The following is a 26023-nucleotide window of genomic DNA, read 5'->3' as shown; positions in this document are numbered from 1 at the left end:
ATAATCGAGAAAGAAATTACGGACTCGATGTAGGCACTGTAAAACAGTTTCATCAGAGTCTTGTCGACATTGGACTTAGCCAATTTCCTTAGACAGTACAGGCGTTGTTGACCTTTTTTATACATCACATCAGTATTTGTCATCAATAATTGTGCCTAGATATTTGTAGCTGGGTAGTGGGTACAATATCTACAGTCTGACCATTGACAACACTCTTCTGGGGGGATTGTGGGGAACGTCTAACTCTAAAGTCTATGCATAGCTCTTTTGTTTTAGAGACATTAAGCTGCAAGAAGGCATTGTCACACCAGGATAAAAAGTCGTCTACCACTTGCCCGTGACAGTTCTCATCATTATCAAGCAGGCTGTATTATCAAGATGGCAGTGGTGTGTGTGCATATGGTCAAGTCAATAGAACTGTTTGGGATAGCTTTTGACCTGAATAGCATTACAAAACAAAAACAAACAAAAACAAAACTTTGTACGCACATCCATGGTGTCCTCATTTTGCTTCCTGTACATGTCATAATCATAATCAATACCACAATTAAATCAATTAAATGTCAATGGCATAAAGTGGTTCTCATCCTGTGGGTCGGGATCCTCAGGGGGGTCCCCAGATGTCCGTGAAGTGACAATATTTTAACCTTTAAGACGCTTTTAATACTTAAAAATGTGTGAAGTGAGGGGCGCTCTTGTCATCCTACAAATCATATTTGGCGGACATTTGACCCAATTTCTCCTTTTATTGTCATTGTCAAATACTGAGACGTGCAGGGACAAAATCTACGTCATATTTACATATGACGTAAATTTCCGCTTCATTGTCAATGCCACAAATTTCATATTTGGCAGACATTTTACCTAATTTCTCCTTTCATCCTACACAGTGAAATCCTGAGTGTTAGTTTAACTCTATTAGCTGGCAGATCATTTACATTTCCCTGGCGTCCAACACTCCACTACCCGCCGCGTCCCAATACCAACAGAAGATGCAAAGAATATTAAAATGCATGCCATTATTCAGACGGGGAACTACTTAAGTCTGTGTATCCCCATAAAATGGGGATTAGAAACTAATAAAGGCCTGACAAGCTGAGTCATCCATGGAGAAGGCTATGTCAACAAGTCTCCCTGGACACCTAATCTCTCTGAAGGACTATCTGGTAGCCACAGTGCTGGGAGCGGAGTGGAGATGCACTTCAGAGAGAAAGTGGTCAGAAGAGATGTGCATCAATCACGTGTGTAATTAATGATTACGTCTTTGCACAAGCGTGAAAATAGATTTAAAACTGAAACGGCATCATGTCAGGTGTTTCCAGTCAAAAATTTATTATTTTCATTGAGCGACATCTTTGTGCAGTGAAGTAGAAGTTAGCCCAGGAAAGCTGGGAATTAGACAGAATATACTGACATAAGCCTGTAAGACCCCTAGTGTTGTTTCATCTTTCTTCTTCTGATGGCATTTTGAACCGAAAAGAGTAGATCTATAACTACTAGACCATACCGGTCCTGGGTTAAGAACAGCCAAATTAACACACACACAGGCGCGTGCATGCTGACACGTTGTGAGCTTGTATATCCGTTATTTTCAAATAACCACTGTATTATGTTTAAAGGGCGAAGGTTCCAGTTTATATATACAGTTACATTGGGCACCACAATATATTGTTCCCCCTACATGAACAGAAAACTGCTAAATTTTCTTTCTTTCTTTCTTTCTTTCTTTCTTTCTTTCTTTCTTTCTTTCTTTCTTTCTTTCTTTCTTTCTTTCTTTCTTTCTTTCTTTCTTTCTTTCTTTCTTTCTGTAAAGTATACAGAGCATAAATTGGACATTAATCTCTATTTCTCCATGTAATTTCCTTGATGACTAGGGTGGTGGCCTAGAGAGGTGCCTCCTCTATACCACAGCGGTGCAGCTCACTAGGATTCAGCAGCGCTCCACGAGGCAGCATCCTCCTATTGATTATTCTCATCGTGAGCAATTAGACAAAGCCAAGCACTGACGGACAGTACTGTGCTAGAATGTCAAACCGCATGCCCACAGAGAGGACACGGCTCAAAGAGGCAGGGGGAGCAATTAAGGGCAAAGGCAGAGTGAAAGCTCATTGAGACAAAATAATCCCCAAGTTGTAAGCTACAGCTCAGATTCAAACATTGTTTTAAGTTACGGGCAGGGGCTAGTTTGACCAGCGCAGAAAAAAGTAAATATGTGCTGTACTTTTTTCTATACTGTATACTTTGTTCCACTACATCTCAGAGGCAAATATATTTACTCAAACATTCATGTATTACAAATCACAGTTAAATAATTCAGTCACGACAACTCAAGAATGGATGGAATAGATATATTTATTGAATATAAATAAGCAATATGTTTATTATGGTTTGGCGATGAATTGAATCTGCTTTTTACGTACTCAGATCAAGCGCATCAGTCCCGGCCATAGGGACTCCGAATCCCCTGTACCTAAACAGTAGATCCAAAACGATAGGAGGTAGCGGGGTGGGTGGAGGAGGGTGAGCAGCAAGGTTTATATACAGCAGCAGCGCAGCAGATATAGCAGCAGCAAGCAGGAGGAAGAGTGCAAACCTTCCAGTTTATGTAGCCGGTATGAAGATGGAGTGAGTGTGTGATTGGCTGAGTGAATCATGTGGATGAGAGCGTGATGCTGAGACTGAGTCGGCCCATTTGATGGCCGGCAGCGACTGCGGTGATGTTTCCTGACTGAACCTGCTCTGCGCATGTCTGTGACGGGCGCAATGCTCATTATGATTACTAAATGGGTCATTCTGCATGTTGAGTACTTTTACGATTGGTACAGTAGTAGGTATATTTTAACGCCTGAGGACGTCACAAGCCGTGACGCAACCTTGCCCTGGCCATATATGGAGCGTATCTTGAGTGTACAGGGTGCATGTGATGAGGTCAGATCAAGATATGGAATGTCAGAACAGGTCAGCTCCATATATGGAGATCTAAGAGTGGCAGTGGGGGCAATGTATTGAATGTACAGAGTACAGTACATTCTGCTGGGGCAGATCGGCGTGTGCACACATCCACCTGGGTGACATCAGACTGCTGGGCGAGTGCGGTCTCTTTGGCATGGGATGAACTTTGACCAATAAATCACAATGACCTGGGCACCATATACGTGATGTCACGATGACCTTGGCACCTGGGGGCTTGCCTGGGGTGACCAGGGGGCTGATGTAACGATGACCTGGGGGCTTGCCTGGGGTGACCAGGGGGCTGATGTCATGTGATGTCACGATGACCTGGGGGCTTGCCTGGGGTGAGCGACGGGGATTTGAGTTAGGTGACGTGACAGAGTCACTGGGATTGTGTGTTAACATAAGACGTCATGTGGCCGAGCTAGTGCGCCCCTCACTTCACACAAGTGATTTTTTTCTGTCTGTGTCTCTCTCACTGTGAACAGCTAATCTCTGATATTGGCGACCTGGTCTGGTGGAGACCTGCACTCTGAGAAGCGTCACCTTATTGTGTTCAGATTACAGCCTATTGTGCAAAGACCGGGAAAGGACCTAGAGGTTCATATATGGAGATCTAAGGGTTTGATGAGGTGATGCTAGATGAAGTTTGATGAGGTCAGTCTTGTGATCTTCATATACTGTATGGAGTGTGTCACGAGGCGTGACGGACTGACTGACACAAGGTTTCCTGAAACTCCTGCTGTGACTGATAACAGTCATAATATCCTGATAATGAACCAGGGTCATATATGTGTGTCAGATAACAGTCTATATTGTGCAAGGCCTGGTTAAAAAAACAAGAAGTTGACCCGACTCACTGTATAAATAGCGAGGGAGGCAGATTGAGTCAGTATTTGTTTCACTGTCTTTTTGAAGCCATGCTCCCGGTTAGATTTACCACTTCACTGTGTGAGTAATCAGTACAACTGACTGGTTGGATATAATACTATTGCGTTAAATGAAGTTGGCATGCTCTGGTCTGGATATTGATGCTAGTGACTGACCAGACTGTGATCATTTGTTCTCATGTTTTTATTATTAGGCTTGTTTTTGTTAATTGATCACAATGTTAAGATGTAATTTAGTTGCTAAACGGATGCTAGGTTCATTGATTACTTGGTATCCTATTATAGTTTCAATGTAAAGATTTTTATCTTGACCCTATAGTTTTCTGAGGAGGCGAGGGGGTGGGGGTCATATTTATTGTTTGAACTAGGTTTTATACTGCCTATATGTTGCCTATTTTGTTACAGGTAGATGCTAGTCATATATTCAGTATAAGTCGGTTTATTTAAATTAAGAGGTACAGTTTGCTTGTCCACAATAGCTATGTATGTTGACCTGCCGTTCTCAAAGTGGGGTCTGGGGACCCCCAGAGGTCTTTGGGAGGCTTCCAGGGGGTCCCCAGCAATATTATATACAGTAGCATCAAAATCTATTTTATGCTTCGGCTATTTAAAAAGTACCTGATGTGATGGTTTGTGAGCATGTAGATCAGATATTTTAGAAACATTTGTGATAGAATTTTCAGATGGGGGTCCACGGTCAAATAGAGAGGTCCTTCTTGATATGAAAAGGTTTTGTTGTAGACAGAGTTGTGATTTATCTGATATTCTACAGCACTTTGTTCTTTGTAGCACTTGATTTCTTTGCAATTAATTTACTTCACCATTTACCCTGTTTGTTGATTACGGTTCATGCCACTACTCAGTAGTTTGCACTTTGTAAGTTGCTCTGGTTAAAACTGTCTGCTAAATGCCAATTGAAGGCCGATCGCAATAAGGGTAATATAAACTGAAGCAGGGCCACCATCTAAAAAAGGAAGGCGTTACCTTGAGTAACATTTGTACAATATTTCTTGAGTAACATTTGTTACTCAACATTTGTCTTGCAGTTCTGGCAGCCGCTTTCTGTACAGTGACAAATGCAGGCGGGCAAGGTATGCAGTATTGTGTGTGTGTGTGTGTGTGTGTGTGTGTGTGTGTGTGTGTGTGTGTGTGTGTGTGTGTGTGTGTGTGTGTGTGTGTGTGTGTGTGTGTGTGTGTGTGTGTGTGTGTGTGTGTGTGTGTGTGTGTGTGTGTGTGTGTGTGTGTGTGTGTGTGTGTGTGATGAAAGAGGAAAAATATGAATGAAGATACTGTATTTACAGTATCTGTGTACTTTCTTTATAGAAAGACTCATCACCTGTGACAATGGAGACAACGTTCACAGACTAAGTTGTGGTACTGTATGATTAATCATTTACTGAATTAATGTATACTACCGGTATATTAACAGTATTCTGATTGGCCTGAATTAAAGACTATTATGATTTCTACCAGTATAAAGACACTCTCTTATAGTGCAGCCGCACCCGGCAGCCAGCGAAAACTAGAGTTCTCAACAGGCCCGAAGATTAAGGCCCGGCCCTACCTGGGCCGTCATCAAACCCTACTATATGCCATGGTTCATGGCCATATATAGAGTGTCTTGAGTGTAGAGAGTTTGATGACGTCAGATCGACATTGTCGTGATCTTCATATGGACGGACTGACAACCTTGTCACGAGGCGTGACACTCCATCATAGATGGAGACAGCCATATACTGTATGGAGCGTGTACCGAGGCGTGATGTCACGAGGCATGATGGACTGACAACCATACTGTATATGGAAGCGTGAGTGACGGAGCGACAGACGGGCATTGCAGGTTTTCATAGTAATCTGCAACCTACAGTTGCAAAAAGCTTTTTGTTACACAGTAAATGTATTTTACTAGCCGGATTAGAAATTTAGATCAACGTTGTGAGCTTGTAAATATTGTACTTTTGGAGACAAAAGTACCATATTATTTTGTCTTTGAAATGTATATAGTGGACTAAAATGTATGTACGTAAGTACTGTACAAGTAAATGTACTTTATTACAGTATTGTGATAATTATTTTGTGCAAGCCCTCTACTGAGTGGGCTTGTTTGTACACGGCATGTTGGTCGAAGTACAAAACTTAAATTATTGCAAGCACAGACAGTGAAAAAGAGGTTACAGTGAATCCGAAGGGCAAAGCAATATTTGATACATCAATGTCACCCAAATTAAAACAATAATTAAAACAATGAAGACAATCAAAACAATAAAGAATCAAAGAATAATCTAAAGTATTGTTTCTTTAAAGTCTCCCTTAGTTTTTTTTCTCACTTTGCCTGACACCACCGCCCCCCGATCTGTTTTGTGTGTAACAGAGAATGGAGTGATCAGTGTAGAAAAAGCATTGTATGGACGTGCAGATGGAGAGACTTGCGGTGAGGGCAGACCTCCTGCCCAGCTTGCTAACACAGCATGCTCTCAGAAGGGCACTTTAGACGTCCTTGCTCAAAGGTACACATTTCCAATCATTTCAAAATTATGAGATTAGGTGAAACATTTTATTCAAATGCTTAGTCGTGCTTTTTATGTTTCTATTATTGACAGTCCTATACTTAATTCATGGTACATTTGTGTTGCTGTTTAACAATTATTTATTTTGTAGTTGCGGCTGTTATTGTTGCTATTTTTTTTCCAAAATCGATTTCTCTCTTTTTTTAGCACCCATCACCTTTGATTATGTTAAGTGAGTCTGCAAAGAGGATATACATGCCAAGATATTTTTTTGTTTGACACCTGTTCCGAAAGAGAGAGAGCCATGGTGACGGGGGGTTGACTGACGCCTGCCGATCAGTCAGAGGCCCTCCTGAGGGTGGAGGCCTGTTTCAATTGAAACTGGTGAAACATAGCAAGGCCTCCTATAGCACATGTAGCAGTGGAGGTGGCATAAAAATGCTCCACCTTAAAAGACACAGACCTATTAGAAAAGAATTGTACCAATCTTATCATGTGCATTACATTTATGAAGATAGCCTAATGCCACAATGTACAATTTAAAGTCCCGTATTAAAACTTTTATGCATACTAATATTATGCAGAATGGCCCATTTCACAATCATATTAGTTTCTTGAATTGTAATGACTAGTAATTGCCCCGTGACAGTAATGCATTAAATATGTTCATCATAATGCTAAAGTTGGGGCTTATTTTAATTCCTTAATGTGCTGTTCGCAGTAACTTATAATAATCCATCATAAATCCGCAATGTAACTTTACAGAACTTTGTGGTGGTGGTTAGTGGTGTTTAGTTTAGTAAAGTATAAAAGATGCATACTCCAGTAAATTAAAAGTATCTCAAAATTGTACTTAAGGACTTGATTAAAAGTACTAACGGTGAGTTACATTCCAGCAGATGCACAGTATGAACCTGTATATGTTCTATCCCCAGGTGTAATGGTAAGAAAGTGTGTGAACTGAGCGTTAATGCCTTCCGTTCTTCTGACCCCTGCGTTGGCACCTTCAAATACCTGGACTCTACCCACACCTGCCTCCCAGCAAGTCAGTAGCATGGGTGCTCGCATCACTAATGAAATAGCTAAATATTCACACAATAATCACTGAACGTGATGTCTAATCTATGTAAATCATGATCCTTTTACAGTTCATGTTGTTGCATGTGAGCATTCTTTGGCCAACCTATATTGTGGTAAGTCATGACATTTTCTTTTATACAGTGTGTGGTCCACATAACAGTATGCATAATAGCATAATAACATAAATAGTTCAGGTGCACCCAAATTATATCCACAAAATCAAATATGTCCTCAGTGGAGATACAACAAGCATGTCATGTCCCCCAGCATTCCATGAGCATTGAGCACAAGGAGTAGCGTAGGCATCGCAAGTTCGAACCCCCCTCAAACACCCAGTCTGTGGGCATGTGTCAGGCTGGACCACCAGTAGGAACAAAGTTCCCAGTCCACTCCATGGACTGGGTTAATAGGACACACACACACACACGATGATCTATGATCCAAAATAGGGATTGATTATTAATCGTATATATTTTATTAAATGAGTGATTATTATTTTTTACAAATCAAACTGTTGCACCCTTACATGATACATCTCACTATCTCCCTCTGTACTTGCCTTCTTCCTCTCAGATGCAGGGCAGATCATCGCTGTGAGTGGTGCAGATTATGGTCGCCGTGATCGGACCACATGCTCATACCAACGCCCCGAGGCTCAAGTCCAAAACGTTGACTGCTCAAGTCCGGCTACCAAAGTAGCTGAAAGGTGTTGCTTCACACTTGCTTCAGTACAGATCAATATCAGTTTGAGGAGTGTAGAAAAAAATATATATAAATGTGTAATCAATCAATATATTGCTAACTGATTGTCTCGCATATCCAGACAACAGGATATCAGCAGATCAACAAGCTCACAATACGCTGCGTGCTATTTTCAGCGAAGATATTTAATGTAGCCAATGTGTGTGTGTGTGTGTTTGTGTGTGTGTGTGTGTGTGTGTGTGTGTGTGTGTCTTTTTGTTTACTGTTTAATCCTGCTAGAATGTCAGAGGAGCCGAACAAAATAGATGTTTACTATGCGTAACTGTACCTTGTATCTGTAGGCTACACACAATCACCTTGAACCATGAATGAATATCCCAAACTAAAATGTATTTGGAGAGGATTGTATACAAACATAGAATCATGCTCCATTATACTAAGTAGACAAACAAATAGCATTAGTCTGGGAACACACTATCAATAATAATATGCCACATAAAACATTAAATGAGTGTGTGCTAGCTTTCAACTATTGCTCAAACAGACTACTGCTGCTTGCAGTGCATGGATAATTTGCTTGCTTTACTTGAACTTACTTGCTTTACTTGAACTTGAAAATACTTACTTGAAAAATGTGATTGCCTTCCTCCCCATCTCAGGGCACCTCCAGAGGAGTATAATGTGGTTACGTGCTCATATTTCTGATCGTCCATGGCCTTTCCTTTCCTTCTTCCACAGCTGTAATGGAAAGAATAAATGTACCATCAATGTGAGCAACTCAGTGTTTGGAGACCCCTGTGTTGGCACTTTCAAGTACATGGAGGTGGCTTACTTATGTGTGTGTAAGTATCTCCCACACTATTCTGAGCTGCTTCACATGTTTTAGGGAAAAGGTGACGTCATAGGGATATATCAACATAATATTGTTAGCACGTTGAGCAAGTATGCCTATTGCAACCTAGCCTATATTGCAGTGGTTGTCTATACCAGAAAATAGACCTACACTATAAAGGCTGCAGCTTATGCAGAACCAAATCCTCATAAACTGCACTATAGGTTTAGCCCAAATGTAGACTCTTTAAATGGGTTAATGTACTTAATTGTACTGACATTTGCTGTCAACGGATGATCAACAGTGACAATACATACTGTATTTTTCTACTGTACATCTGTCTAAATGTATTTTGTCAATTTCTTTTCTGCAGATGCGGAGGGCTAAAAGTTCCAATATTAGGAATGTTGTGCAAGCGAAGTGAAGTGCACAAGCATGATCTAGAAACCATCCCAAGAACATGGAGTTTCAGCAAACAGTTCTTTATTCAATACGTAGATGCAGGAATCAAACAACATTGATCCAACTTGGAACATGTTTTGAATATTATACAAACTAGTGGTCATCTTGTTTGGCTAACTGGATCCCTATACTTACTCCCTGCATAATGTATACTTATGGCATATGAACTATTAAAACAAATTGACTTTTTTCCCTCCCAGTGAGGTGGACCCTCTTGTAAACAAGTGTAATGCTTTATTGGGTCGTCCACTCATAGTTAACAGTCTTTGTATTGAGTTTGTGCTTGAAATGTACTGTAATTCTGCAAACTTAATACATATTTCAATCAAAATTGTATAGTTTTGTATAGTTGTATAGTTAATTCAATTGTAATTTGTTTGGCCATAAGCTGAAATCCAACATACTAGCTATAGCAATACAGGTCAAATAAAATATAATACATAATACAACTTACCTGTCATGTATGCTACTATGTTCCAGGAAAATAGTTATTTAAGGTGGCTGGGCACCTTTTAAAGGTCACGGGCAGTATACAACATGGAAGTGATGTTCAGTAATGTGAATTTACTTTGGCGTTACAGTATATTATGTTTAGTAGTAGATATTATTATGGGGCGGGTGGTTTTGTAACTTTTTGTTTTACCATTGGATGGTTTGTGCATGTCATCTATATATATTTATATCTATCTATGTGGTTAGGAATTACCTCCAGTGAATATCGTCCAGGTAATTACCTGAAGCAGGGCCCTATAAATGGCAAACAGTTTGAATCAGGCAGTTGACCTAGTTAGGATCCTACAATTAAGTCGTGTCAGAAAGTGGGTTCCAGCAAGACAGTGAGGAGGCAAATATGAGAAAGGTATAGAAAACGAAATGAAACCATGAACACAGTCAAGAGCCAGATGATGGTGGACCATGTGCTCCTGGTGACCAGGCCATATGGCAGCTGGTATAACCCTGGTCAGACTCTGACAGCCCGCAGAGATCAATCTACAGGCTCAACATGGTGCGTTATGTGACCTTGTTAGATCTGTTATATTTTTAAAATATTTATTATTTAAAATATCTCACATATCAGGAAATGTTTGCCCATACCCACAACAGGACGCAAAGTTGACATATAGTTAAATGATAGAATCTGAGAACTTATTTTTCCACTCTTGAGTTTGACAAATAATGGCACTGGTCACATTGGTGTCAGACACTGCCAGAGGTGACGTCATATTGTAATTGTACCATGCATAGTATTATCCTGGCACCTGAGGAGCACTTCCACTGTTACTCCAGGACAGACCCTCACACACCGCTCTGTGTGTCAGCATCTACTGTTTACACACACACAGACATCACTGTCATAAATCTGATGGGGTCACTGCAGGTCAGTGAGTGGTACGACGTATACGACTCACATAGTCATATGAGGTTAAACTATAATCAAGAGTTATAGTTAATTTTGCATTTGTATGCCCAGAATTCAATTAACCACTTAATCCATATACGTGGACTATTGTACGAGAAATAGTGCTGATCTTCGGTTGTGAGCTTAGCTATATTTCACTATTTTTAAAGATGGAGTGCCACATTTCTTTAATTTTTCCAGTTTTTCATGTCTATGAGATGACAGTACTTCATTAGACTAGACACCCTGGAGTCGTTTTGATGTGCAATGGTGTATTAACTTTGTATTTAGGGTTTCTTCCTGGAGGCTGAACCCTTGACAGTCAATGAAATAAACAGTAAAATAGTGTCATCACACTGTCAGCCCCTCCCCTAACCCCTCCCTCTTTATCATACAACTACAGCTGTGGGTGCGGCTTCAGTTCAGGTGGATCACCACCCATCAGGCAAACCAGGCATACTTAATGAACTGGTGGGAAAGCATGATTTTAACAAATACTGTACACTTTTTGGAAAAAGTTATTCCTCCTTATATTATAATAATACCTGATGGCATGTTTTAGGGTGGGGAAAAAAATCGTGGCACTCCATCTTTAAAGAAAAAGAAAGAATTTGATTTTAGTTTTTTTTTATTTGTGTCCCTGCCCAAAGAAGGGATACTGTCGTATGCGTGCTGGGTCTTGCTGTGCACAATGCCCTCATTTGTCCACTTCACCATTGAATTACTCAGGCTGAGCAGACCCACAGTCACAAATAATAAGGTTATCAAAGGGAATTCGAGTGGGACAGGTCATTTTCGGATTTCTCTCCCTCTCCCCCCCCCCCCCCCTCTCCTAGTCCTGCTGCATGTGTCATTCGTTTGAATCTTATAAAGTCTAGACTCCATTATAATTTATATATAGGACTATTGCTAGGCCTACTGAAAGTGTTTTAATCTCTGTCGATAGAGAAGAGAGAAAAAACAGCAACAATGTAGGCTACACTGATGTCAATCATGTCAGGCCTACGTGTTGCTCTCTCATAATGTCAATGGGTGGGTCTTGTGCGGTGACGTTTTCAACTCATAAATATAGGCTCCTCGAAGCCATCGTGGCCCCACGCACTCCTTGAGCATAGCACCACTGTTCAGAACATCATCCACATATTACTGCAGCTATAGGAATTCTGACCAGTTGAACGGAGGACATTTGTTTTAGAAGAAAAACACACAACACAGTTGAAGATAAATAAGGATAATGTCAATTCGACCATCCTTCTAAAAAATAGAATTTGGTGCGAGTTAATTTTGACAAAATGTCTGAAAATGCATGCGGGGTATTTGAAACCGGTGAGGAGGACTTCATTCCAGCGGATAAAAGGGTAGGCTAGATTTTGGCAGTTAAAGAAGTTTGTAAAACGCTGTTGGAGATTCGAACGGCGCCAACGGATAAGTACCTTGGATAGCGAACTGGAGAGAGAACATCAAGGGTACGTATAAGCCTCTGTCTGTGACTGTGTTCTGCTATAAACATGATCTCTCTCCTTCGAGGACACAATCGGAGAAAGAAAGAAAGATCATATTTTTATATGAGGCAATTAATGTTTGAGTATCTTGGTTTCATGAAAATAATAAGTTGAAGTTTAATGTAATTTAATTGATATCTCAGGCAATTTGTCTAATTTCTCTGAAACGGCTCATTTGATCGTTTCTCATCACTAGAAATGCAAGTTAGTGCATGTAGCCTATAATATGGGACATAAACTGCTCTAATAATTAGGCTATAGGCTACAGCAGATATAGACTATTATAGGCTATAGGATGTTGGGCTGTCGCAACTCGCATGCATTTAACAAATGTTATTCTGTTACATAGGCCTACAGAATAGCCTATACAGTTGAGTAGGCTATAGCTATATGAGATATGATGACGCCGTCAACGACACTTATAACTTTCAACAAAATGTGCACGAAGTTATAACCGCCGGCCTTGTTGCAAATTCAAATCAATTTAAATTTAATGCTATATTGTCAAATCCTCCTATTGTCTCAAGTCAAGACACTTTGCATATAGCCCCGACATCCCCCCTAGCCTATACAGACGTGTCAAGCCCCAGGCAAAGTGGGCATCAGAATGTTTGTTTCCCCAACATTAGAAGGGTGCGGGCTGCGCGTCATTGCTGTGTTTTTGGAGTGCGGTTCAATTAATGTCGACGTCAAACTACTGTTTGTACAACACAGTTTCGTTTTTCCTTTGTTTTGCCAATGGGTTCCCAGATTGTATAGGCTAGCCGCTATAACTGACTATAAGGTCACGCAAGACGTGCATATAGACTTACATTATAGTGTTTTGTTTGTTTTACAAAGTTACTGCAGCTGGTTAATTCTCCCTTCATTTAATTATGGGCTAGGCTACATCAATGAAAAGGGCAGTGCTGAACACCTGCTTAACCAACACTGTCTTGCTCCAAAGTGTACCTTCCCATTAAGAGAAATGGCAGGTTGGCCATATGCCAATGGAAATTCTCCCCCCCCACACTTAGTACAGTAAATATGTACACCTCCATGTGCTTCTGTGGGTGCAATAATTGTGCACAGTAGAAGAAAAAAACAACACCTCACCACACATTTTTTTAATTACATTTCCACGCACTATAGACTACTGCATGATACATTTCTCAGAATATTAAGTCAAGTAAATTTTATTGAGCCAGCAACAAATCACAAGTTATGCATGATATACTTTCCATAATAGCAATTGCTATTTCATTGCAAATTAAAGTCTGTGCCTCTTCCCTTATAGGGCTTGGTGATTTTTATTAGCTCATCCAAAAGGACCCTTTGACTCGACCTCCAACTGCAAGATGAATTACTCAAGCTGGATGTCTTTGGCGACGGATGTGAACACGTCAGCCACCACACTAAGACCTTACTCTGCAGGCTACGCCACCATCGCCAACGGCTCACACAATGTCTCCGGTGGGGTCTCGCCCTTCATTGGCAGCGGCACAGTGGCCACGGCTGTTATCTACTTCATCATCTTCCTGGTGGGTCTTCTTGGGAACACGCTGGTTATCTACGTTGTGGTGCGCTACGCCAAGATGAAAACGGTGACAAACATGTACATTCTGAACTTAGCCCTGGCTGATGAACTTTATATCCTAGGGATTCCCTTCCTGGGCACCCAGAGTGTGCTTTCCTACTGGCCATTCGGGAAGTTCCTGTGCAAGTTGTACATGACTGCCGACAGTATGAGTCAGTTCACCTCCACCTTCTGCCTCACGGTCATGACCATCGACCGCTACCTGGCCGTGGTGCATCCCATGCGCAGCTCCAAGTGGCGGAGGCCGCAGGTTGCCATGGTGATTAACAGCATGGTGTGGGTGGTGTCCTTCCTGGTGGTGTTGCCCGTCACCATCTTCTCGGATGTGCAGGATCGGTTCAACTCCTGCAACATCAGTTGGCCCGAGCCAACTGATACGTGGTCCACCGCCTTCATCCTCTACACGGTCATCCTCGGGTTCTTTGGTCCCCTGCTCATTATCTGCCTGAGCTACCTGCTCATTGTCATTAAGGTAAGTGGGTGGGATTCAGTTTTTCATGTCCCCCTCCCCTGACGTTAACTTTGTGCAAATTGCAATGTGATTGATTGCATAATGCAACACAGAAGCGTGCATTATGAATGATAAGGTACAAATAGACATTAGATTAAATTGTCTGTACTTCTATGTATGCATTTTGTAGGAACTTTGTTCTGTCGTGTTACTGACTCACACAAAACCACTACGTTTCAGGTGAGGACAGCGGGTGCGCGCGTAGGCCTGACGAAGCGGCGCAAGTCAGAGCGCAAGGTGACACGCATGGTGGTGATCATCGTGTTGGTGTTCATCCTCTGCTGGCTGCCGTTCTTCGTCTCACAAATCTACAACCTGGTCTACATCATCCCCGAGACCAACGTCATGGCTGCGCTCTACTTCATCCTCGTCATACTCACCTACGTCAACTCCTGTGCCAACCCGGTCCTCTATGGCTTCCTCTCCGAGAACTTCAAGCAGAGTTTTCGGAAGGTGCTTTGTGTCCGCTGCTCGGCCAACGGCGTTGGCACCACCACAGAGCAGATCACATCACGCTCGTCTGCGCTTCAAGGGGATCAGAAGGCGGACCCGCGGCGCGGCCAACTCTTTTCCCCCAGGAGCCATGTGCAGAATGGACACGTGCAGAGCGGCCAGGTACAGTAGCAAAAAGAAAGGGGTGTACCAGCAGTCGACCGGATAGTGTATTGCCACATAACCACGATGTCTCGAGTTCGATTTCAGCAGGGGACCTGTGTTGTGTGTCTTCCTTCCTTATTTCTTGTCTTGTTATACCGTATGTAAAAATATATTTTTTTCATGCTGACATGAAACACACTTCACCGAATCAAACTGCCCGCGCATTATGTGGTTAATCCATTATCCGGTCAGCTAACATATGGCCCAAGAAAATATTTGTATATTTTCATTTCAAACTGACTGAAATTGCAATAAAGATCACTGCAATGACCAGATACAGATAGCTATCACTACGTGTCACCAAACACACAGAACATATTTACGTTAGACAGGGATGTAACGATCAGGTCGCGATGTATTGTGACTGTGAGCTTATATCAATCTGAACATTCTTTAATTTGATCTAGATATAGAAAATATAACATAAATACAGTATTTTCTAGTTGTTTTTTGTTTTTAAGTGACAAAATCGTCTCGTGAAATCCAGTAATCATGTCAAATCATGAGTTCAGTGAATTGTCACATCCCTATTATAATGTCACATAGATGTCAGTGTACACTGTACAGGATGCCCCTTAATGCCCCTGCAATTTAAAATGTGAAACACTGACTTCCAGTCTTAGTTGTTGAGGCTCCGCAAGAAGTTAGCATTTATGAGTTTGTACCGTACGCACTGTCCACAGTGACAATGTTCTCTGTGTGTGTGTGTGTGTGTGTGTGTGTGTGTGTGTGTGTGTGTGTGTGTGTGTGTGTGTGTGTGTGTGTGTGTGTGTGTGTGTGTGTGTGTGTGTGTGTGTGTGTGTGTGTGTGTGTGTGTGTGTGTGTGTGTGTGTGTGTGTGTGTGTGTGTGTGTGTGTGAAACGTGTGTACAGTACGTGTTCTCTGAACCACACTCTTGATTCCATGGGGTTCGAGTTAATGCAGCCAGCACTGTTAATGACACTGCTTCTTTGTGCGTCTCCTCAGAGTCTGCCTTTGCTCCGCTGGAGCACTGACGCCCTAGCCATAACAAAGACACGACCCCGGGTTCATTAAATATCAACACAAGCATTTCACAAGAATTACTCCTATATTTATCTAAAACCCCGGAAAATGCATTGAGAGCAAACTCTCACTTCCAAGGTTGCAGAGATTACACATTAACAATTAAACTCAAATGAGCACAAGAACCATATTAAAATATAAAAGCACTACTGGAAAAACAAAACATTTTAAAGTGTTTATATAAAAGTGCATTTACAATGCGAATATAAATAATAAAACGTGAGGACAATAAGAATGAGGAACAATTTATAGTTAAAAATACAATACAATTAATCCATGGAACCTAATTATGTTTTTGAAGCATATTCCAAGCATATCGCAGAGTCATCCTAACTCTGTGTTGGATATAATGTACAACATACCAACAAAGCATGGCCGAGAGAGGAGCTTTTTATAATAAAAATCACACCCGGGGCGCTAATATATTAAAGTCTAACTCATGTTGATTAGGTGATGTAATGTTGATGTAAAACAAACGGTGTCAAAACAAACATTAAATTCTCGTTATTGTTAATGGCATTTAATGTTTGCGTTAAATTTCCCCTTCATTGTCAATGGCGTTTTTAAAACAAACATTGAACTAAAAACAAACATTAATTTCTCTTCATTACTTGCGCAAGTTTAGCGCTGTATTGTGGTCGTGCTGGTACGAATGCACGTGTATGCTTGGTAGGTATTGATGGTGACGTAATTAACATATGTATCAATGCCGGGTTATAACTGGCTTTTGATGGTGACGTAATAAAGATAGGTTTCAGATTACATACATGTATACATACAGACATTACCTTTAATTCACCCGACATTGAAACATATCTTAATTACGTCACCATCAACATCAGTATATATACCTACCAAGCATACGCACATAAAAAAGACAGCCGACCACAGTAGTACTTACAACTTACATACATGTATACATACATACGTTACCTGTTACCCAACCAATATTGAAACATATCATAATTACGTCACCATTGACAGCTATACAGTTATATACAGCTATACAGCTATTGACAGTTATAACCCGACTTTAGTATTTAATGTCAATGTTTTACAGAGAGGCTGAGATTTGAAAGTTCGTAGCGGTCGACAGTAATTGCGAGTCTACAGAGTGCAGTTCTAGTTGTCAATGGCGTTTTTAAAACAAACATTGAACTAAACACAAACATTTAACCTAAAAAATAAGACGGGCAGTTCAGCCAGTTCAAGCTTTTGCTCACTTAGCGCTTATGTCTTGTTGTTTGTGACTTATGCAGTGCATCCAGGCGGGACCTTGTGGGAATATCAAGGTGGAGCTCTTGCCTACAGAAACAGTACTGATTGACAAGTCAACGCTATGAGTGGTGTCTCCGAGCAGGACCCGGATTTGACACATCTACGGCTGGACCCCTGAAGACTTGACTGTTGACTCCTTCCCCCCGCTGTATTCAATCATTCATTAATACTGCTGTCTGACTGAAAGATATTGATGGAAGACAGGAGCAGGGTCACAGACAAAAACAGTACGGTACTGAATTATCCATTTGGTTTCGTATTGCTCCTTATCTGATTTATTTATCAGTACTACGATTCTTCTTCTTCCAATGGCCAAGTGGTTAATGCACATACCACATAGGCTTTAATGCGTGTCACTCCCCCTCTATCTCTAGTTTCCTGTCACTCTCAACTGTACTATCCAATAATGCCAGAAAAGCCCAAACAATATCTATAAAATCAAATGATAAAGGGCGGTGTAAGTTGCTGTGAGGCAGGACAAAATAGGGGAGATTGTGTACTTTTGTCAATCATGACTGCACTCCCACAATTAACTTATTGCACTCTCCTCTCCCCGATGTTCCAAACACCAGAGGAAATGGAAAGCACTTTTACATTTTTGGGGGGTATAGATTTCACCTCTAAGACAATCTTACATTGTACAATTCCACATAAATGTAGCTTTATCCAAACACTATCTCAACAGTGTTTCCACCTAAAGTGTTTCATCCATTGCTAAAGCTAAACCTGTAAGCATGCTGGATGTTTTGCAACTAGTATGAGATTCATTTATTTGTGTTAAGTTATCCTGAGTTATACTTGGTAGCTATAGCAGCATGTCAGCTCACAACACGTCATGTTGTGATGCATTGTGAGCTTGTATATCAGCTAATTTCGGTATGTGACACTGCAGCGGGCCATTAAGTATGAATCAGGCATTATGAATACAGTCTATGTATGTTAAAATAATTTGCTTGCAATGTGCTTTTATGATATTGCAGAACTTGTTATAAACTGTACACATGGGATGAAAATATCTTATTTATGTGGTTATGCGCTACACAGCACACTCCATTCAACCCTGTGTTATTCTATATATTACTGTATATTACAGCAGTGATTCCCAACCTTTGAGCCGGGTCCCACTAGTGGGCTGTGAGGGTGTTGCAAGTAGACCCCCAAATAATAACGTTTTCAAGTGGCACTGATCCAGAAAAGGTTGGGAATCTCTGTACTACATCATGAAAATGAAATTGTAAGGTTTGTGTTATGTCTAGTTCTGAAATATGCCAGTGATCTCAATATTGTGAAAAATCAACAGAATATCACATGCAGTGGTGCAGCTTAATAAATATATGTAAAACTAGAGCGATCTGGCTCATATTTTAATACATTTTCATAATGCCTCTGTCTAGACAATTCTTTCCCCCTCAAGTACTGTTCTTGTTGATCGACCTTCCTTTTTTATACTCTTCTCTTCTTCCTCATCTCTCAGTACCTTACTAGGACATGTGGAAATCGGACATAATACTTCTTAGCCAATTAAGTCCTTTATAGTTTGTTGTCTCCACCAGGCCGAAGGCATGAGGAGAGAGTATGTTTTGCACTCCCGTCCGTCCGTCTGTTACCAGCTAATCTCCAGTACTGTTAACCCGGTCAATGCCAAATTTTGCACACACACTCCCTGGATGCCAATGATGAACCTCTGCCCCAAGATTTCCAGAACGTCCTGTTATAGCGCCACCAGCTGAACGCAGCGTGCAATTTACGTGAAATCTTTCACAGACTTTCCTACTAGGCTGAGGAATATATCCCAACACATTTTTGGAACAAAATGCCTCAAATCATCCAATTGCCATCCAAGACGTAAGAAGAAATGCCACCCTTTTCACATTGGCCTATTATAGCGCCACCAGGAGACCACAACCTGTGCCCCGGGGGGCACTTCATCTAGTTGTAGCTATTTTTTAAATGTAAAAAAAGGCTATTATTTTAGCCTCTGTGATGTCCAGTGCTAGTACGCATGACTAGGTGAAGGGGATGGATATGTCATGTCACGAGAGAGTGTTGTTGGTGCAAACAGAGCTGCTTGCATGGATTTAATTGGCTCCTTATTGTGACTAAGAAGCTTGAAAAAAGTAATTGTCTAGATGTCTTCATTTTTCATCAGATGGTTGTTGTTGCAGTTCCCCTCCAGTGTTACATAAGAATAGTTTTAGCTAGGACCAAAAAAATTATAATCTTTATTTATCACTTTCCACGATCTGTTTGATAAACACATGGCTGATACTTGTGGTGTTTGCACCTGCTCCAAGACAATGGCAGATGTGGCCATGTCCCCAAATATCCTCTCAAAGGATAATGGCATGCTCAAAACAGGAACGGCAGGTGTATTAAGAGTTGCTGGTCTCTTCGCAAAAGAATAATAGGAGTTCCCCTTTAATAACCCCCTCCAGCTGTATCTCAGCTCCACATGCTTCTCTCCTCCTCCACTGCCCTTATTCCCAGCGTGTTTACTGACAACCCTTTCTTCTGGCAGCCTCTGCCAGGTGTCAAGGTAGTAGAAACACGGCTGCCCTTTTCCTCTGAGGCGGACCCTCACATCCACTCGCCTGCAGGTGTTTGTGGTCACGCAACTGCCATTAAAGCTCAATGTCAGACACAAGGACAGAAATGAAGAGAATAATATAACAAGAGGCACCTGAATCTGAAATTGTATTTTTAGTAATTCTGTGAAATCCTTGCAATCAGAGATCGGAAACAGTTTTATTTTTCACAATATGCAAGGGGCATTAGATCAGAGATATTTAGATTGCATAGGGGGTTGAGAGTGGTTAAAGTCCAGGTAAGGACCTGGGAGGGCAGTTATGCAAAGTTGGTGGTCAATTGGTGCAAAAACAGTTTATGCAACTGCATCATTATAGCAACATTTTTCACATGTGGGGCAGGTGTAGTAGAACTCCTCTGTCAAATAATTCTCTGTTTGGGTATACTCGGAAAACAGAATGACACAAAAACAAAAGTTCAGATTTCAAAGTATGAGAGATTTGTACTTGAGTAGTAGTCGTATAATGTTACAGCTCATACCATTCCAGACAACAAACATCAATATTTTATTACATGGTCTCAAAATCTGCACAACATATGTTTTACTTATTTTACCATTCCATCTCTGTTGACAACAACACATGGCAGTTTTAGGTGCCTATAGTTACAGGTCAAAGTTGCAGGTCATTTCAAGAATACATTTTCAAAAATAACTGCACACTACAGTAACTGCCACCTCACTGCATTTGTTCTTGTTTGTTTGCTTCTAATAGGAAATGGTCAAAACAGTGTGCACTGTAAAACAAAAATACTCTCTAATAGAGTTAAATTAACACTCAGGGTTTCATGAGTACATGATATATTGCAGTAAGGACCTGCACTTCTTCATCTTCTCCATATGGCTTCAGGGTTTGATGCATTATGTACATCTTATAGACATTTGATGCATTATGTAAATCTTATAGACATAGCCTACTGTACATAATAAATGAAAGCTTCATTCAATAGGCACATTGGGGATTTATGATGTTTCAATCCAGGTGTTATTGTACAAAAACAAAGGCTACAAACAAAAAACAGACTACCTTATAGCCTGAACTTGTGTGGTGCAGTGATTTACTCTCAAGGTCTAGTTTGGCTTTCCAAGCTGGCAGAGATGAGCATGAAGTTACACTTCATTTACAGTTACACACAAATTAGTCATTGGCCCCACCTGTTGACTGGGTGTAGAATCAGTAATGAACTGAAAACAAGATATCGTCTTTCATAGTCTATCCCATGTCTATCCCATATTTTCAAGTTATCTTTTTATGTTTTACCATACTACACCAAGTCAAGAGCAACGTGAATCGTATCACAGACAGACATCTGTTTTGGGGAAAATCATCATCACTGGTTCTCAACCTTTCATGGATCAGCGCCCACAGTGTATATCCCATAACAACTTCACGATCGATTTTCATCTCCTGGCTCCATATCTGTTGAGCAGAAACCAGCTATGTGTGCTTTCAAAGGATATTCATCTTCACAGTCTGTTCAAACACCCACATCAAAAACAACACAGAGCACATAACACCAAGACAATACAAAAACATGAGTTCCCCACAGTATACAGAACCATCCTATGGGCGGGGCAGTTTGTTTAATGCCGCGATGGCTGAGGGAACAAAACTCCTACTAAAACGGACCTTTTTCCATGGCAAGGTTCTGTATCTTTGTCCAGATGGCATGAGGTTAAAGAAGCGATACAGGAGATGATCAGTGTCATTTGATATCGAAAGTGCTAGCCATGTGATGGCCTTATTCATATCAGAAAGTGTGGTTGTGGGAAGTCCGATGATCTTGGAAGCAATACTGAAGTGTGTTCCTGTTAGGCATGGACAGTATGGTGTAGAAACATGCAGAACAGTACAACAGAACAGGTTGAATAATGCTTTTGTACAATAGTAGCAGAAGATGAGGAGCAACAGATAATGATCTTAAAGGGATTGTGACATAAAAAAAAAGGTTTTGGAATTGTTCTTGTTTTTTTTAGGTTTTCTAATCTCAATTGCACCCAAAAAACATGAACTTTTAACATTCAGTAGATTTTCTGTGATCTGGGGTTTTCTGGCTCAAACAGGTTCTCTGATTTGCCGGCAGTAAGTGACATCACTTACTGCAAATCCCATATATGTCAATGGGATTTGCCAGCAGATGTCACTGTTTCACTGTGTTGCCTGTTTTCATTGTAGCTCAAAAGGTCCAAAAAACCCCAAAGAAAACTTCAGACCACAGAAAATCCACTGAATGTTCAAAGTTCAGGTTTTTTGGGTGTAATTGAGGTCATAAAATAAAACCTAAAAGAAAAAAGAAAAAGAAAAATAAATGAAAATGAATGTCATAAAACCTTTAACTTACGGATTACATGGAGTCTTTGCTGAAAGCGTGACTGGATAGATGTGTTATTCAAACCTAAGTCTATTGTCCAGTGTGAGTGCAAGATATGTGAAACTGTCAACCTGTTCACCTGTTTTACCATTAATGAGGAGTGGGTTAAGTCCAGTGTGGGTTGTTTCAAAGACCAGTTATTTTGTTTTGTCCACATTCAACTCTAGATAGTTGTCAGTGCACCACTGTGTAAAATGAGGAATAGTGTGCTGATAGTCCGTAATAGAGTTATTGTCATGGAGCAGTCCGAGAATGGCAGTGTCATCAGAGTATTTAAAGTATGTGATGTTAGTGGGTGAGGCTAATACAGTCATTTGTGTATAGTGTGTAGAGGAAAGGACTGAGGACACAACCCTGGGGGGCCCCATAACAGTTCATGAGAAAGATGTACCTACTTTAACTGTTTGTGGTCTATTACTCAGGAAGTTGTGTTTCTAGTGTATGAGGAGTGGAGGGATGTTGAGGTGATGCAGTTTCTTGATCATGTGATGATGTTGAATGGTGTTGAAAGCATAACTAAAGTCAACAAAAATGACTATAGTGGCAAAATTGTCCGAAGATGAATCTATAGGTGTTGGTGAAGGGAGTGAAGGAGGCATGCCACAGCATCCTCTGTCCCCCTCTTGGCCCAATAGCCGCGAACTGGAAAGGGTCCAGCTGTGACCTGACAGTTGGCAGGTCACTCATCATTATTGAGGTTATATAATGGTTAGGTTCTGACTCTGGCTGGGTTTCTTGGGTACCGGTATGATGGTGGATGTTTTCCAGAGGGTGGGTACGGCTGCTGTCCTGTAGGACTCCCAGAAGATGGAGGATGGGGGAGATGGAGGATGGGGGAGAGCTCCATATGGCGCAGAGCTTAAGCACCTTTGACGCGATGCCATCCGGCCCTGGCGCCTTGCCTGGCTTACACCTGGCCAGCAGCTGTCGGACATCCTCCTCGGTGAAGGGGGGATGTGGCGTATTTGGGTAAAGTGATGTAGGACACATTAAGTAGCCTACCATACCAACTTTGTTGAGGCAGTATACGTATTGTATTGTTCTAAATATACTTTTTCCCCTGAAAAGTTAATATTTTGGACATGGCTGGTTTCTGTCCGACAGTATTCTACAGTATACAGTATATAGTCCCGCTATATTTATAAAAGAGTTATAATAGTTAGTGCAATAGTTGTCTCCACCAGGCTGAAGGCATGGGGAGAGCATGCAAAGCACATTTTCTTGCCGCAAATCGTTACACGGTATCTCTATAGTCATGTGCTCAAGACAGATCTGTCCGATATTTCATATTCCATCCAATTTGGCTAACATTGGCTTTCAAAGTTTGCCGGACTGGCCCGTTTTGAACAAAAAGCCTCAAATCATGAACGTTTTGCAAAACACATTTTTGGAACAACATGCCTCAAATCATCCAATTTCCATCAAAGGCATAAGAACAAATGGCACCCTTTTCACATTATAGCTACCGTCTTGACCCTTTCCTAATATAGCGCCACCAGGAAGCCACAACCTGACCTGCCCTGGTGGAGACCTGTGCCCTGAGGGGCACTTTTTCTAGTTTCTAATATAATGAAGAGAAATGATCACTATTAACCCCTCGTCTCATGAAAACAATTTAAATACTCACATTTCTTGTATACTTTTTTTGGGCTACTGTATATCTTGCGCCACCCCTTAACCCTTATCCCTAAACTTATTTGCCATTGTTTACTATTTAAAAAAAAACTTTAAAATAGTTCAAATAGCTGATCTACAAGCTCACAACGTGGAGATGTAGATCGTCGCCCGGAAATTAAGGTCTTCCCCCCATGCCAAAGCACCAGCGCTCGCCCAGCAGTCTGCTGTCACCCAGGCAGATGCATGGAAGGGAGAGGTCGCTTCTCGCCCTCAAGGGGTCTTACTAATACATACATACAATTTATATAGTGCTTTTCTTTCTAAATACTCACTTCATATCGCTTTACTAAACAGAAACACCATCTCACTTCCATCTTTAGTGCACTCCATGGGCAGTGAGAGGCAATCAAACAAAGCCCTATCTCCACTACAATATAAAATGAATGCTGACAACTTTTTGACTGACAGGGAACTAATTCCAAAAAGTAGATTTTGCAAAGGCAGAGCACCGTTTAAGGATGTTATCTTCCCTTGAGACAAACCTTGAAGCTCTGCTCATTTGTTCAGTGCAGATTATAAAGCTCTTCAACAGTGGAGGAGCTTTGAGGATTATTTTATGCCCTAGATGAACATCCAAATAGAAGATTTTGATGTCAAAGCTTAACATAAAATATTGGACAAGTATACGTGCTGGAACCAAGGCTTGTTTATGAAGTGATCTAATTGCCTTTTTGGGCAGTTTTGTTTGGTTGCAACTTGCAAGGTTGTGAACCTGTATGATTCTGTATCCCTGGGTTCACATAAATTGTTGTGGGAGACTGTGTGTGTGTGTGTGTGTGTGTGTGTGTGTGTGTGTGTGTGTGTGTGTGTGTGTGTGGGGGGGGGGGTTAGATGATGCAGGGTAATTTTTTAATCGAGTGTCTCTTCCCAAACATCCTTTGTCTTAAACGCTGATGTGTGCAGAATGCCACGAAAAAGTGCCAATCACTCAACATGAGGTCTATAGTACTGTTCGATGGATGGAAGCAGCATGCTGTTAAAGCGCTGCTTCCATCCATCAAACGAATGATAATAATGGGCCTGCATGTACGTGACCTGTCATCACTATTCTAATGCGCTCTGCCTCTGGGAGGCTGTAACGCTTACTCTAGGGAAGGTAATCACACCTATGGCACCTTTTTATAGAAGCAACAGAACAGTGTCAAGATTTGGAACTCTTTGACAATTGGACTTGGACTTATTCAAATAGGAAAATAAAATGATTTGCTGCTAGTCTCCATGCAGTATATGCCACCAATTGGAACAAAAGCAATGGGTGCATTATCGAGTATCTCTGACTCAGTCTCAGTGTCACTTGTGAGTTAGTAGTTGCTTGTCTACAGAGGTGTGCAGTGTTCAGTGTGACAGAAAGTGTGGAGTATGCTGACCTTTACATTTGTTGACCTTTAGATTGTGTGTAAATGTGTGGTTGTGTGTTAGTGTGTACTGTATGTTAACACTTTTCAAGATGCTTGTTGTAGAAATGTGTGTGCATGCTGTGCTCGTGCAAAACATTGAGAAGAACTGATTACCTTTTCATACCGATTGGCAGTCAATCTCCCCGGGCCAGATATACCTTTATTGATCCCGCGGGGGAAACTCAGTGGGCAACACACTACACAGGGCAGATACAGAATGAAAAGTCACACCCGTGTAAAGTGAGGGGCGCTCTTATCATCGTATACATCATCATGACGTAAAATAGATACTATGCCTATTTGCTCAGACACTATATGACGTTACATTTTCCATTCATTGTCAATGGGAATTTAATGTTTGTTTAAGACGAAGTTTGTGGACGGTAAGTAAAAGCTGGATGTGTAGGTATAGGAGGGGATGGATGTTCCTGTCCGAGACCAGCAGTGCCGAGTCATCTGCGAACAGGAACACGTTGCAGTCACAAGCTGATGTCATGTTGTTTACATATATTAGGAACAGTAAAGCCCCTAGCCCCTAGTTCCTTGTGGAACGCCACAGCTCTGTGAGGGGGGGGGGGGGGGGGGGGGGCAGTGTTCCGTT

The 26023-nt window shown here is 41.2% G+C and overlaps 2 protein-coding genes across 2 annotated transcripts; both read left to right on the top strand.

Annotated features, from left to right (window-relative positions):
- The first annotated feature begins 3864 nt into the window (after window positions 1-3864).
- LOC310869079 (L-rhamnose-binding lectin SML-like) lies at window positions 3865-9505 on the top strand. Its single transcript, XM_083779664.1, has 9 exons — window positions 3865-3903; window positions 4889-4933; window positions 5166-5216; window positions 6214-6349; window positions 7285-7394; window positions 7498-7542; window positions 8003-8135; window positions 8870-8973; window positions 9337-9505. Exons 1-9 carry the CDS (start codon window positions 3873-3875, stop codon window positions 9348-9350), a joined length of 669 nt encoding a protein of 222 aa, XP_083635790.1. The 5' UTR covers window positions 3865-3872; the 3' UTR covers window positions 9351-9505.
- Window positions 9506-11929: 2424 nt separating this feature from the next.
- LOC310869072 (somatostatin receptor type 5-like) lies at window positions 11930-18369 on the top strand. Its single transcript, XM_083779656.1, has 4 exons — window positions 11930-12290; window positions 13603-14374; window positions 14594-15028; window positions 17374-18369. Exons 2-4 carry the CDS (start codon window positions 13664-13666, stop codon window positions 17455-17457), a joined length of 1230 nt encoding a protein of 409 aa, XP_083635782.1. The 5' UTR covers window positions 11930-12290; window positions 13603-13663; the 3' UTR covers window positions 17458-18369.
- Window positions 18370-26023: the final 7654 nt, after the last annotated feature.

The sequence above is a fragment of the Protomyctophum parallelum genome (assembly GCF_964188405.1).
Source record: "Protomyctophum parallelum genome assembly, chromosome: 13".
Lineage (NCBI taxonomy): Eukaryota > Metazoa > Chordata > Actinopteri > Myctophiformes > Myctophidae > Protomyctophum > Protomyctophum parallelum.
This window is presented reverse-complemented; position numbering and strand designations above follow the sequence as displayed.

What these genes read in the sequence shown, in the direction of transcription:
- LOC310869072 (XM_083779656.1), top strand. Translation starts at nt 13,664, where the DNA reads ATGAATTACTCAAGCTGGATGTCTTTGGCGACGGATGTGAACACGTCA. An exon ending in ACCTGCTCATTGTCATTAAG is followed by an intron (nt 14,375 to 14,593) that starts GTAAGTGGGTGG and finishes ACTACGTTTCAG; the next exon opens with GTGAGGACAGCGGGTGCGCG. An exon ending in GACACGTGCAGAGCGGCCAG is followed by an intron (nt 15,029 to 17,373) that starts GTACAGTAGCAA and finishes TGACTTATGCAG; the next exon opens with TGCATCCAGGCGGGACCTTG.
- LOC310869079 (XM_083779664.1), top strand. Translation starts at nt 3,873, where the DNA reads ATGCTCCCGGTTAGATTTACCACTTCACTGT. An exon ending in CGTTCACAGACTAAGTTGTG is followed by an intron (nt 5,217 to 6,213) that starts GTACTGTATGAT and finishes TGTGTGTAACAG; the next exon opens with AGAATGGAGTGATCAGTGTA. An exon ending in GCTACCAAAGTAGCTGAAAG is followed by an intron (nt 8,136 to 8,869) that starts GTGTTGCTTCAC and finishes CTTCTTCCACAG; the next exon opens with CTGTAATGGAAAGAATAAAT.